The sequence below is a fragment of the Babylonia areolata genome, chromosome 12 (genome assembly GCF_041734735.1).
Source record: "Babylonia areolata isolate BAREFJ2019XMU chromosome 12, ASM4173473v1, whole genome shotgun sequence".
Taxonomy (NCBI): Eukaryota; Metazoa; Mollusca; class Gastropoda; order Neogastropoda; family Buccinidae; genus Babylonia; species Babylonia areolata.
Window position 1 is genome coordinate 4,663,277 of NC_134887.1, and position 13,599 is coordinate 4,676,875.

At 43.7% G+C, this 13,599-nt stretch overlaps 1 protein-coding gene across 1 annotated transcript in view; it reads right to left on the reverse strand.

Moving 5' to 3' along the window:
* LOC143288247 (uncharacterized) overlaps positions 1-8,543 on the reverse strand; it is a 64,197-nt gene extending 55,654 nt beyond the window's left edge. Inside the window, exons 1-3 of the mRNA XM_076596595.1 lie at positions 8,251-8,543; positions 6,426-6,502; positions 5,463-5,575 (exon numbers count right to left, since the gene is read on the reverse strand). Of these exons, the coding sequence (XP_076452710.1) occupies positions 5,463-5,575; positions 6,426-6,502; positions 8,251-8,543 (483 nt within the window). The remainder of the gene's footprint in view (positions 1-5,462; positions 5,576-6,425; positions 6,503-8,250) is intronic.
* Between the last annotated feature and the right edge of the window lie 5,056 nt (positions 8,544-13,599).

The window sequence follows — 13,599 nt, forward strand, 5'->3', positions numbered from 1 at the left end:
TTATGTAAGAAATCATAATTTACCTGTCTGACATGTTTAAATTACTGTTTGAATGCAGGGGAGGGTAAATACAGGCTCTATAAACGACTTTTGGGGGTTTGATATACATATTATGAAACGGCACTACATCCACATATTTCATGAGACAGTTAATTTCGTTATGTCTGCAGAAAGGGATTAGAGTGCACTACTCCATGAATGACTTCAAGTGCCGTAATAGCTTGTCAGGTAATCAAATGATTCCGGAGGACTGAAAAATGCTCAAACACTGCAACCTGGTTTCTGGATGAAGGATTTCTTTATCAGCATGAGGTAACTACTGACATAAACAAGCACTGTATTAGAATACATTTGGATTATATATATATACTGTTGCATTTAATCAGTCTAATAAACATGGTTTGTGACCCAGCCAAACCGCAAGGGTAATAATACTGTAAATGAAACGGGTTGGATTTTTTCCCTCTTCTTTTCTTTTTTAAGCGCATTTCTATGAAAGAAATCACTCTCTCTCTCTCTCTCTCTCTCTCTCTCTTTCTGTGTGTGTGTGTGTGTGTGCATATATATATATATATATATATATATATATATATATATATATATATATATATATATATATGGCTTTCCTTCTTTAAACTATATAGGTGAAATATGGGGTATAGCTGATTGCAACGCCACAGTACCCACATAATGAACTTACATTAATTTTTTATGTGTTAAACAAGAAAGGTAGAACGCGGACAAATAAATTCTGCATCATTCAGGATACCAAAGCCGGACCAAGAACTCCCAGGAACCTGCACTACAAGCTTCAGCTGTTTTATTTCCAAAAGATTGCTACATCATCAATGACAAAGCAGAGAAATGGAACCCAGCTTCTGAAGACCACGGCTGTCAAATGGCGAAAGCGTGGAAAAATTGCTGAAGACTCGATCAAAAAGGCAGCTACTCTAACCAAAGGAAATTTTGTGATTGTCTAAAAACATGAAAGGTCTTGTGGTACGGGAAGCACAGAACCACGAAATCTTTCGCAAGAGACCTAATCCTGAGGCGTGTGGATAGTCGTGGAAGAAGAGACAGTCTATTTACAGAGCAAAGGCTAGCCCACAGGGACAATTCTAAACATGTGTGCGAGTAAATGGAAACGAGTATCATTGGCAAAGACGAAGTAGAGCGTGTATCAATGCTGAGAGACGTATCATGCATGCAAGAGAAACACCCCCAGTACCACCATCCAAACAACAGAGCTGAACATTTGGGGACAAATAGGTTTCTGTGAGCTCCAAATAACGGAATGCGTTACTATACCCATCAGACATGCACACAGGCCGAACCATTCTACATCAGAGGATAGAAGGCTGCAAGAGGCAGCCCTCACTCTCCGCTGTCTCATTCAGAATCACACAAAAGCTCCAGTGAGTCCTTGGCCACCGGAAATGGCGTCTTTTTTGACAGAATAACAAAAAGGCTCCTGATTCTGCAAAGGACTTTTTAGAAAGAAAAATGCTCCTGAAAAGAAATACAGATTCACTGCCTTTGTTTCGCAAGACATGTATTATGCTTTCACAAGTGGAAACTGGAAATGCCAAAGTGCTGCAATCCGCCATCGAACAGGAAGCGCTAAACTTGTCAGTATATATCTGGATCACTTTGGCCACTGCATGCCTCACAGTTGTGTCCTTGAACCTGAAACTGCAGTCTGCTACAATGGCCTTTAAAGTAGCAGCTTCCTGCCAGAAGCCATCTCTCCCGATAACATCATTCTTTACTCCTGCTGAAACGATGTTGATTTACAGGAGACAGGGTCAGGGTCTGGCACAACACATTCAACACATGGAATTGCCATTCAAGAAGTAGCAAGAAACTGAAAACCAGACCCAGACATCCGTGCTTAATGACGCATACCCTTCATCTACACACCCGCCTAGCCTTCAGTACGAACCTCCAGAACTGCAGCCATGTTTCATAAACGAAAAGGTAGAACCTGTACTCAGAATGGTCGACATTCAAACCCCCAGATGCTGCTGCTATGTCCACACTGATGCAGATTCTGACCAGCAACACCCTATAGAACTGACAGACTGGGTGTCACTCCTGGAACGAATCTGGCCATTGTACAGGAGCAGTCACCAGATGACTGCAACCTGTTCTTCATCCTGTCACACACATTATGATAGTGCAACACGATCTGCACGCAACAAGACAACTGGGTCAGCAGTATGCCTTTCTCCCGTTGGACCTTGTAATTGCAAAGAAAGCACTGATGGCCATTTGTCAAAATGAACAGTCCCAGAGGATTGTGGTGTGCGTTGATACGTTTCACTTCGCGTGTTCTTTCCTTGATACGTTTCACTTCGCGTGTTCTTTCCTTGATACGTTTCACTTCGTGTGTTCTTTCCTTGATACGTTTCACTTCACGTGTTCTTTCCTTGATACTCTGGGAAAACTCATGAGAGGAACAGCGTTTAGAGACATCATCGTTCAGTCGGGATCTGCGCCGTTGGCTTCCCCACTGAAGCCTTTGTGGTCGGGAAACACAAAACCCTGCCATCAGAGCCCTCGTCAGTGTTGGAAACCCCAGGGAGACTTCTGGGATAATTTCTCAAAGACTCACCAGGTCCAAAGGAACACTCCAAGGACGCAAATGGGCATCTTGAAATCCCCCAAAATGAAGGAAAAACCCTTAAAAAGTATACTATTAATATGCGAAGTTCAAGAAAGAGGTTCTTGGTGGCAAGAAAGGAAATACGGCATGGTCGGATACTGTTCATGAAAAAAACTCAAGAGATTCTTTCTGTAATTCCATACGGATGACGAGAGTTAAAATTTGCAGTTAACTCAAAACTGCCTGCTGTTTGAGTGGGCCACGCCTTTCGCAACTGCCAAAGAGGGAAGCGTTTTTTTCTGTTTTTTTAGTTGTTGTTGTTTTCTTATTTTGAATTTTTATTTAACAATGTCTGGATTCTTAAACCGCTACTGACGTTATGTGAGACAGGTACTTATGGACAGAAGAACTGACCAAACTATAAAGCAGGTATTGTGAATATTCACCCTGCTGATGTATGTGGGTGAATGTAAACATGAATGATTAATGATGATGTTGTTTTATTTACCAAATAAAACGCTAAGTAAATTGGGGTGACGCGATACTTGAAATTGTGGAGTTTTTGGTCAGAAATAGAACGTCTGTAGCACCCGGGTACACTTTAGCAGGTCATTCTTAATCAGGTCAGCTTAATCTTAGTCAAATAGAACACCTCTCTAACACAACAACATGCCATTTTTGTTGATGACATACTTTCGCGACAATACAAAAACAGTACATTTTTTAACCACACTCTGGTACATTCATATCGTAATTCAATTTGCAAATAACAAACCCTATCCCCCCCCCACCCCCCCCCCCCCCCCGGGGTACAAGAGAGGGGAGGGGTTATGGTCACCTGAAGGACTAGAACAAGAAGAAGAAGAAGAAGAAAAATAAACTGAATAAAAAAACAAAAATGATTGACGGATTCAACCAAATTCCATCCTTTAGCCCCGTTCAGGGTGTAGAAGATACAATAACAATGCATACACATTCAAGCGCAACTTCATTCCAACAATGTCAAATGAAACAAGCAAAATACACACACACACACACACACACACACACACACACACACACAAGAAACGAGAGCAGCATCACTCACCAGAAACAGGACCATGCCAAATAAGACAACGCTGATTGGTACACGCCCCATCGTTTTTCTCTACCGGTTTCCTGTGATCGAAAGACCCGTGGCTGTTGATCAGGAAACAAGCTGTTGATGAATCAGATGTGATACGTGTCAGAAATCATGCAGACATTCTACACTGTCCTTTATCATAACTGTTGACTCACACACACACACACACACACACACACACATTCAGTTTACGGGGTGGGTGAGTGGTGGTGGGTGTTTCTGTATAAAGGTAAAACATGTATAATACCTGTTGCACACATGAACTGTGAGTCTATCTGATTTTCTGTATAAAGGTAAAACATGTATAATACCTGTTGCACACATGAAATGTGAGTCTATCTAATTTTCTGTATAAAGGTAAAAGATGTATAATACCTGTTGCACACATGAAATGTGAGTCTATCTAATTTTCTGTATAAAGGTAAAAGATGTATAATACCTGTTGCACACATGAACTGTGAGTCTGTCCTTAATAATCAAGGCAATCGACATCTTGAAACTTTCCTCACTTGGCTACAAATAGCTATGAAATTAGGCCACCCTTCACGTACCAGCCGCGTTACTGTAACTGCAGTTCTAAATGTTGTCTTTCCTTCGAGCATCACTTTTGATTTTCAAACAGTCAGTGTGTTGTTGTGCTATGTATATTATTCGTTCCAGACACTTCAATGAATAGATTTAGCAGTTAACATGTAATTTGGTCATAGTATAACTGGATGACCAGATGGCCTGGACCAGCAAGTCCGTAACTTAAAATGTTTTGAAGATAAATATAACATTTGTAGGCAGAGACAAAGGAATGAAAATATATATACACATGTACTATGATGCTATTTTGAGGCACATAGACCTACCAGCACTTTCTTCAAATGGCTAAATTTAGTCTTGAAATTAGGTCACTACACGCACTGACTACATTATGGTGACTATCGTTCTGAACAGTGTGTTTATTTATCGCACTACTTGTGACCATTCACACAAATACTTTGCTGCACTAGATCTGTAATCACTATATTCATAAGCGCTCGAATTACCTGGAATCTAACTGATTTGTGTTGTTTAGAGTCTATCAGCCACACGTCAGGATAAGGTCACAGCAAGATGCCTTAACCAGCCAATCCATAATTATCAAATTAGGCGTAGGGGATTTTCTAATGCCTGAACAACAGGTGGTACTTCTGTTGCCTTATGTGGTAAAAGTCTTACTGTTCTACTTGTTCTGTCATACTTTTGTTACCTTGTGTGGCATTTGTGTTACTGTTCTACTTGTTCTATCGTACTTTTGTTACCTTGTGTGGTATTTGTGTTACTGTTCTACTTGTTCTGTCATACTTTTGTTACCTTGTGTGGTATTTGTGTTACTGTTCTACTTGTTCTGTCACACTTTTGTTACCTTGTGTGGTATTTGTGTTACTGTTCTACTTGTTCTGTCATACTTTTGTTACCTTGTGTGGTATTTGTGTTACTGTTCTACTTGTTCTGTCACACTTTTGTTACCTTGTGTGGTAAAAATGTTACTGTTCTACTTGTTCTGTCATACTTTTGTTACCTTGTGTGGTATTTGTGTTACTGTTCTACTTGTTCTATCGTACTTTTGTTACCTTGTGTGGTAAACATCTTACTGTTCTACTTGTTCTGTCACACTTTTGTTACCTTGTGTGGTAAAAATGTTACTGTTCTACTTGTTCTGTCATACTTTTGTTGCCTTGTGTGGTATTTGTGTTACTGTTCTACTTGGATGGGTACAACTGCCAGAAAACCAAAAAACTGAAAGGCAGGGGTCCAGGGGCCGCCGAGGTCCCTGGTGTGGTACAGGGGCAGTGCCCTGTTGGGGGGCCCAGGCCTCCCTTGAAGCAGAACAAAAATATCAGATTTAAAAGGCATTTCAGCCATTTGGAAGGCTCTTGTGCAATCAAAAACAGACATTTTCGTATAAAAAAAACAAACTGATTTGGTTATATGTTTTGTCTATAGACATATATATATAATATAATATATTTATGACAAAGTGATAAAACAATGAACACACACTGTTTAAAGACCTTAAATAGAGGAAAAGATTTGATATGGAAAATTCGCTTACCCGGATGGGTTTTGTACTAACTTGGCTTCCAGAAACATTAACGCACCAAACCTGAACACACACACACACACACACACACACACACACACACACACACACACACACACACGTATACGCACGCACACTCGCATACGCACATACACACACGCGCGCGCGCACGCGCGCACACACACACACACACACATACACACACACACACACACACACACACACACACACACACACACACACACACACACACACACAAGCACAATGATTCAAATAGGTAAAAAAAAAAAAAATCTGAGAACTATCTTGGCCTTCTGTCTAGAGTAGAAGTCGAGTTGGGGGGTGGGGGGTGGGGGGGCAAATTTCAAAGGACGGTTTGGAAAAACAGGAAAAAAGAACAAGCTATCTGAAAGTATATACATCATTTGTCTTCATAAACTGTGTAGCACACACACACACACACACACACACACACACACACAGAGTGAGAGACAGAGAGTACACACACACACACACACACACACACACACACACACACACACACATAACCGAATGCTGATATTCCCATCTAGCGGACACTTGGTCGTCTACAGAGGGAAACAGAACAAAACAAACAAACAAACAACCAAACACCTGCAGCAGCCAAACCACCCTCTCCTCACGACCTTCTCCAAGGACGCTCTCCCGGAGATCTGTTAGACACCTACGTCATTATACAAATACACTGTACACCAAACTTTAAGAAAAACGTCACACATAAATTGTGTCACAAAACATTGTTACACAACCATGGCACGCCTCTGGCGCTACGACCAGCTACAAAGAGAAACATGCAAGATAAAAAGCCTGTGCATAAACAACGGCAACACACCCGCCTCTAATAATCCCAACAGTCCAACTGCATCCGCCAACTTCGCCTGCGGAAAAGGGGACGATACGGATTCAAACTCCCATTTGAACAAAATTATAACAAAAAAATACTGCAACCACTTGGTCTGTGACAGAGACTACTTTTCCTATAAAAAAAAAGCCAGTTAGATTGCATAATACAGTAAGTAGTCAATACTTCTGTGTGTGTGTGTGTGTGTGTGACTCTCTCTCTCTCTCTCTCTCTTTGTGTGTGTGTGTGTCTCTCTCTCCGTGTCTCTGTCTCTCTTTCTCTCCTCTCTCTCTCTCTCTGTCTCTCTCTGTTTGTCTCTCTCTCTCTCTCTCTCTCTCTCTGGGACTGCTGTCTCTTCAAAATCCATCTTGAGAAGGCGCATTCCAGAACAGTATCGTTTCTCACGTGTTGCACTAAGTGGGTGTCATCCACTTCGTCGTCGTCGCCGCTGTCATCAAACGATATCGGTCTGATGCCCAAAGCTCTTAACACGATCCCCTGGTCCGTTTCGTTTCCAGTTACGAACCGACAACATCACGAACCGTGGCACAGGAGACAGGTAGTTGTTGAACCAACAACATCATGAACCGTGGCACAGGAGACAGGTAGTTGTTGAACCAACATCATGAACCGTGGCACAAGAGACAGGTAGTTGTTGAACCAACAACATCATGAACCGTGGCACAGGAGACAGGTAGTTGTTGAACCAACAACATCATGAACCGTGGCACAGGAGACAGGTAGTTGTTGAACCAACAGCATCACGAACCGTGGCACAGGTGACAGGTAGTTGTTGAACCAACAACATCATGAACCGTGGCACAGGAGACAGGTAGTTGTTGAACCAACAACATCATGAACCGTGGCACAGGAGACAGGTAGTTGTTGAACCAACAGCATCACGAACCGTGGCACAGGAGACAGGTAGTTGTTGAACCAACAGCATCACGAACCGTGGCACAGGAGACAGGTAGTTGTTGAACCAACAACATCATGAACCGTGGCACAGGAGACAGGTAGATGTTGAACCAACAACATCATGAACCGTGGCACAGGAGACAGGTAGTTGTTGAACCAACAACATCATGAACCGTGGCACAGGAGACAGGTAGTTGTTGAACCAACAACATCACGAACCGTGGCACAGGAGACAGGTAGTTGTTGAACCAACAACATCATGAACCGTGGCACAGGAGACAGGTAGATGTTGAACCAACATCATCACGAACCGTGGCACAGGAGACAGGTAGATGTTGAACCAACAACATCACGAACCGTGGCACAAGAGACAGGTAGTTGTTGAACCAACAACATCACGAACCGTGGCACAGGAGACAGGTAGATGTTGAACCAACAACATCATGAACCGTGGCACAGGAGACAGGTAGTTGTTGAACCAACAACATCATGAACCGTGGCACAGGAGACAGGTAGATGTTGAACCAACAACATCACGAACCGTGGCACAGGAGACAGGTAGATGTTGAACCAACAACATCACGAACCGTGGCACAAGAGACAGGCAGATGTTGCGGCATAACGCTAACACAGTTCTTCTGACGGGAACTGACAGCTGGCCGTGTTCGCTACGCTCACTGATGAACAGATTCCAACATTCCGCTTTTTCCACTTCTTCCACCAGTCGTTTCACAATGATCAGCAGAGGCTTAGTTTCTTTTACCAGCATCAGAAATAATTCATCACGGACTGGCTCCGGAAACATCTCATCCAAGCGTAGAGACTCTCTCAAGATCCTCATCAAAATGCCTTTGAAGTCAGACGCGGCAAGCACCGTAGTGAGCATGTACTTATTTCGGCCAAAGACCCGCTCGCTAACAATGTGTTTGAGCCATGATTCATTCATCGTAGTTGTAGTCACCCACGTCTTCCGTGGTGTTTTTATTGCTGGATTACAACAGTTAGTGGCAGCAACTGAGTCAGTCACAGCATCACAACAGTTAGTGGCAGGAACCGAGTCAGACACATCAGTAGCAGAATCTTTTTCCACCTCAGTAACAGTAGCAGAAGCGGCAGAATCGTCATGGAGCTTGCAGCTCAAATCCATATCCGCGGCTTGGTAACATTCACACCACCACACACACAAAAAATCTTCAGGATTCTCTTCCCACCCCCCCCCCCCCACCTCGATCCCCCCCCCCCCCCCACTCCCCATCCTTTATTTCTTAAAACAACGTCTACTCGCTAGAGGGAGAGAGTGTGAGCGAGAGACAGAGAGAGACGGGGAGACAGGAGTGATGCTCCTCGCTTTTAATGAGGATGTAAAGATTATAACCCCAGTTATTCTTTTGATACGTTCAACCAATCAGCATGATTTAAAATATTAGTACAGTTATTCTTTCATAACCCCGGTTATTCTTTTGACACGTTCAAACAATCAGCGTGATTTAAAGTATTAGTGCAGTTATTCTTCCATACAGCAATGCTGCTTTTGTGCGTTCCACAGAGAGGAGTGAGGAGGGAGTCACACTCTAATTATTCCTTTTCTTTTTCGCTTTTTGACAAATAAACGTAGTGCGCGCGCGCGAGTGTGTGTGTGTGTGTGTGTGTGTGTGTGTGTGTGTGTGTGTGGGCGCGCATGTGCGTGTGTGGGATCATTATACAGCAAGAATGGTACGATCAATCAATCAGCGTGATTCAAGGTATTCGTCCATTTATTCTTTCACCCTTACTGTTGCGCCTGCACTTTCCATAAAGAGTGACAGACAGAGACAGAGACAGAGTGTAGGAGGTGGGGAAGAGGCGTGTGTGTGTGTGTGTGTTGGGGGGTGGATAGACATCAACCCAGCCTATTGATGAGTAAGGAGGAAGAGGAGGAGAGAACTGTCTGAACTTTCAGCATTATCTGCCCAGGTTTCTTTATACAGCTAGAAATGAATATAAAATAACACATCAAAACCACACTGACGAAGTATTGTTTAGACCGTATGATATGTTTATAATAAAATTTCCCATATGGCCGGACATTATCCATATGGCCTATAATATATATATATATATATATATAGAGAGAGAGAGAGAGAGAGAGAGAGAGAGAGAGAGAATTATAACCTGTACTGTGGTAAACTGTAATATTGTAACTGTCTGATTCACTCTCATCCATGACAAAAAACAGAACAGATAAAATGATCGAGAACACTCACCTTTAATTAGTTTCAACCACCAAGCCTCTGAAGGGAGCGGTGAAGACTGACGGCCAGTGTAGACCAGTACACACACACACGCAAACTCAGCAGTCTGCATCAGTTGCGAAGGGAAAACTGCTCACTTCCAAGGCCTCTGACACATAATGATCACTGCAAACACTTCGTCCCTCCACCACAACTGGTGATTGAATATTAAGCAGGGCAGCGGAGGCTTGTCAACTGACTGATGTCGAGATAAGAGAGGAGTGGGTGATGGGTTGGGGAGGGGAGTCGGGGGCGTGGCGACTGGCTGGAATGGGGACAATGATATAACAGACCATGGGTGATGATGGAGTCTCCCGTCGGACCGACGGATGAGTAGGCAGGCAGGCTTATCTGTCGGTGTGTGTCCTTATATGGGAGAAGAGGCCGATTCTGGATGCGCAGCACTTCCCACAGGTGTTGCAAGGGAAAACGTCTCCAGAAGTTGAGCCCTGCTTCCTTCACTCACGCTTCTCCTTAATGGCCAGCGTTCTCTTGTTTTCAAAACGTCTTTATGCCACTAGAGCACAGCATCCTCCAGCGATAGCGGTCAAGGACATCAGTTTCCCAGGAAGCGATGTCTATGTCACAGGCTTTGAGGTTTGTCTTCAAGGTGTCCTTGAAGCGCTTGCAGGGTCTTCCAAGTTCGCGGTGGCCTTCCTTCAGCTGGCCATACAAGAGCATCTTCGGGATCCTGCTGTCTGTCATGCGGACGTGTCCTGTCCAGCGTAGCTGGCACTGGATTAGCAGGCTTTCGATGCTGGGCAGGCCGCTCCTCTCTAGGATCTGGAGGTTGGAGACCCTGTCTTGCCACTTTATGCTGAGGATATTTCGTAGGCATCTCTGGTGAAACTGCTCAAGTTGTTGAATGTGACGGCGATACGTCGTCCATATTTCACAGCAATACAACAAGGTGGTTAGCACAACAGCTCTGTAGGTTTTCATCTTGGTGCTGAGCCTGATGCCATTGTTGTTCCACGGCCTGTTGTTGAGTCTGCCAAAGGCGGAGCTGGCCTTGGCGATGCACAGTGTCACTTCTGCATCAAGGGCTCCATTGCTGGATAGGGTGCTGCCCAGGTAGCAAAACTTGTCGATGACTTGATCTGTGTGTCATCGATCTTGATTGCAGGTGGGGGGGAGGCACTGGCGTTCGGTGAGCTAGCCGGTTGGTACATGGACTCGGTCTTGCTGAGGCTGATGGTGAGTACAAAGCACCTGCAAGAGGTTGAGAACCTGTCCATAATGAACTGCGTGTCCTCATAAAACTCAAACTGATTTTTTTAATTCAAGGATTAAGACTGTAGGCATGGCCTATTCCTCCAATCTGTCCTTGCTTATCTACATCTTTTTACAATAACACACACATTTGAAGGAAAGTGGGAAATAAGTGAAACAAAATGCGTACAGAAGGACAGGTATGATACAGGAAACACACACACACGCACACACACACACACACACACGCGCGCACGCGCGCGCGCACACACACACACACACACACACTAAAGGTTGACAGATGGATAACTGAGTGAGAGAGGGAGAGAGAGAGAGGAGGGGGGAGGGTGTTGAGGGGGGAGAGGAAGACATATCAGTATCGAATATATAAAAGTAACTGGATAGCTAAAGCCACATTGTTGTTACTATCAAATACTATCAATTGTACGACAATTGCAACTAATACTACAATGACTACTTCCATCATTGATCTTATTTGTACAACTGCTAGTGTGATAGATAGATAGAGAGGGGGAAGAGACAGACAGAAACAGAGACAGAGAGATAGACTGAGACAGACGTATAGTTTGAGATAGAGAGGACATGGGCAAAATCGCGGACAACAGCGAATCGAGCTGTGCTGTGAACTTTCGCTTATAAAAAAAAAATAAAATAAAAAAAACAACAAAAAAAGACAAGGGGCACCAGCTGAAAATGAAAAACGAAACCTTTGGAGCAGCGGTCTGTTGCGGCAAAGGACTGGCTGTGTAGTGTACGCAGGTCTGGAAAGTGATGGATGGGGGTGGGTGAGAAGGAGGGAGTGCGGGGCGGGGAGGGAGGGGGAGAATTATATATCTCCCCCTATTCTTTTTTTCTTTTTCTTTTTTCTTTTTTGTTGTTGTTGCTGCCCTATCATCTGCACCGTTCCAGTGGCATTACTCCCACGCCGCTCATTTAGATTCCCTCATACACGGCAACACCCGGGGTCGTCCGTCGCAGTTCCAGCGTCGGCACCCCCTCCCCCTATTCCCCTCCCCCTCCCCCTTCCCCCTGTCGGTGTGTGTCCTCTTAATGGGAAGAAGAGGCCGATTCTGCATGGGCAGCACTTTCAATGATAATACCAATGACAATATCAGCAGCTCTTTCACTGGTTAAGGTCTTTCGCTTCGGCTCGATCGCTGTTGATCTGATTTTAAATAATTCACTTGTGTGTTTGTTTTTGGTTTCTCTGTGTGTGTGTGTGTGTGTGTGTGTGTGTGTGTGTGTGTGTGTGTGTGCGTGCAGTGCGCGCGCGTGTGTGTGCGAGAGCGAGAGCGAGAGAGAGAGATAGAGCTGGAACGATAAAATCAAACAATATTTCTAAAAGGATATCCGGTCTGCTTGGCTTTTTTTAAATTTTTTATGGTTACCCAGCATGTATCATTCATGGAATATTGCATCAGAAAGCAAGCAAACACAAAAACTAAAACTAAAACTACAAAAAACAAAAAACAAAAAGCCATGAATTAAATGTCAAATCTTTTATACCGAATGCATACAATTGTTCGCTTGTTTTTGTTTAGTTTCTGTACGCTGACAGATTCAACGATATTGTGTTTTTCCCATTGTGAACGTGTCGATATTTTTGTTTTCTCTATAAAGAGTAATGCCAATTCTCTGTCTGTCAGTCTGTTTGTCTGTCTGTTTCTGTCTCCCTCCCCTCCCCCTCGCCCCCACCCACACACACCCTCCCCCTCTCTCTTTCTCTTTCACACACACACACTCATGCACGCACACACACACACGCGCGCGCGCACGCACACACACACACACACACACACACACACACACACACACACACACACACACACCAGACACTGGAAGCAAACGATTAGTATACAGTTCTCGTCATTTTTACTCATCATGAAGCAGACAGTGCAGCAAAAAGGGGAGCAAAGAATTTCACTGGTAGTACAAAAGCATCATGCTCATTGTCATATAAAGAAATGAGTAGTATACTTGAAAGAGACTTTAATAAGGGTGTCAGTTCAACTTTAAAACCTCGTCAGGACTCCCTCGGAATTTGGTGCGATTCGCAGACCTCTCTTAACTAAATAAATCAGATTGGTTTCTAATCCGCTGTGGACAAGATATTGTTCTGTAGCCAAGTGCATTCGGTTTAGTGGTGTTTCAGTTACGCATATCTTTTTAACTGTAAGTTGATGGAACCTTACTTACTTACTTGAAAGTGTGTCATCTGCAGTCACACTGAGGAAACGTTAAAGCTTTTGACTTTTTACACTCATTATCAGTTGTTCCTCTTGTCAGGTCAACGACTTCCCTCTTACTGAGTTCATTCAGTAACATTCTTTAACTCTCTCCAAATGAACGGCGAAAGAGAGGACGTTAACAGCGTTTCACCCCAATTACCATCATCAAAATATTGCAAGCGGAAGGCTCTTATACTGAAGACGTGAACGTTGACAAAGAATACCACAATTCTGACGACGGAAGCTAAAGGTTGGGTCATTCAGACACCCA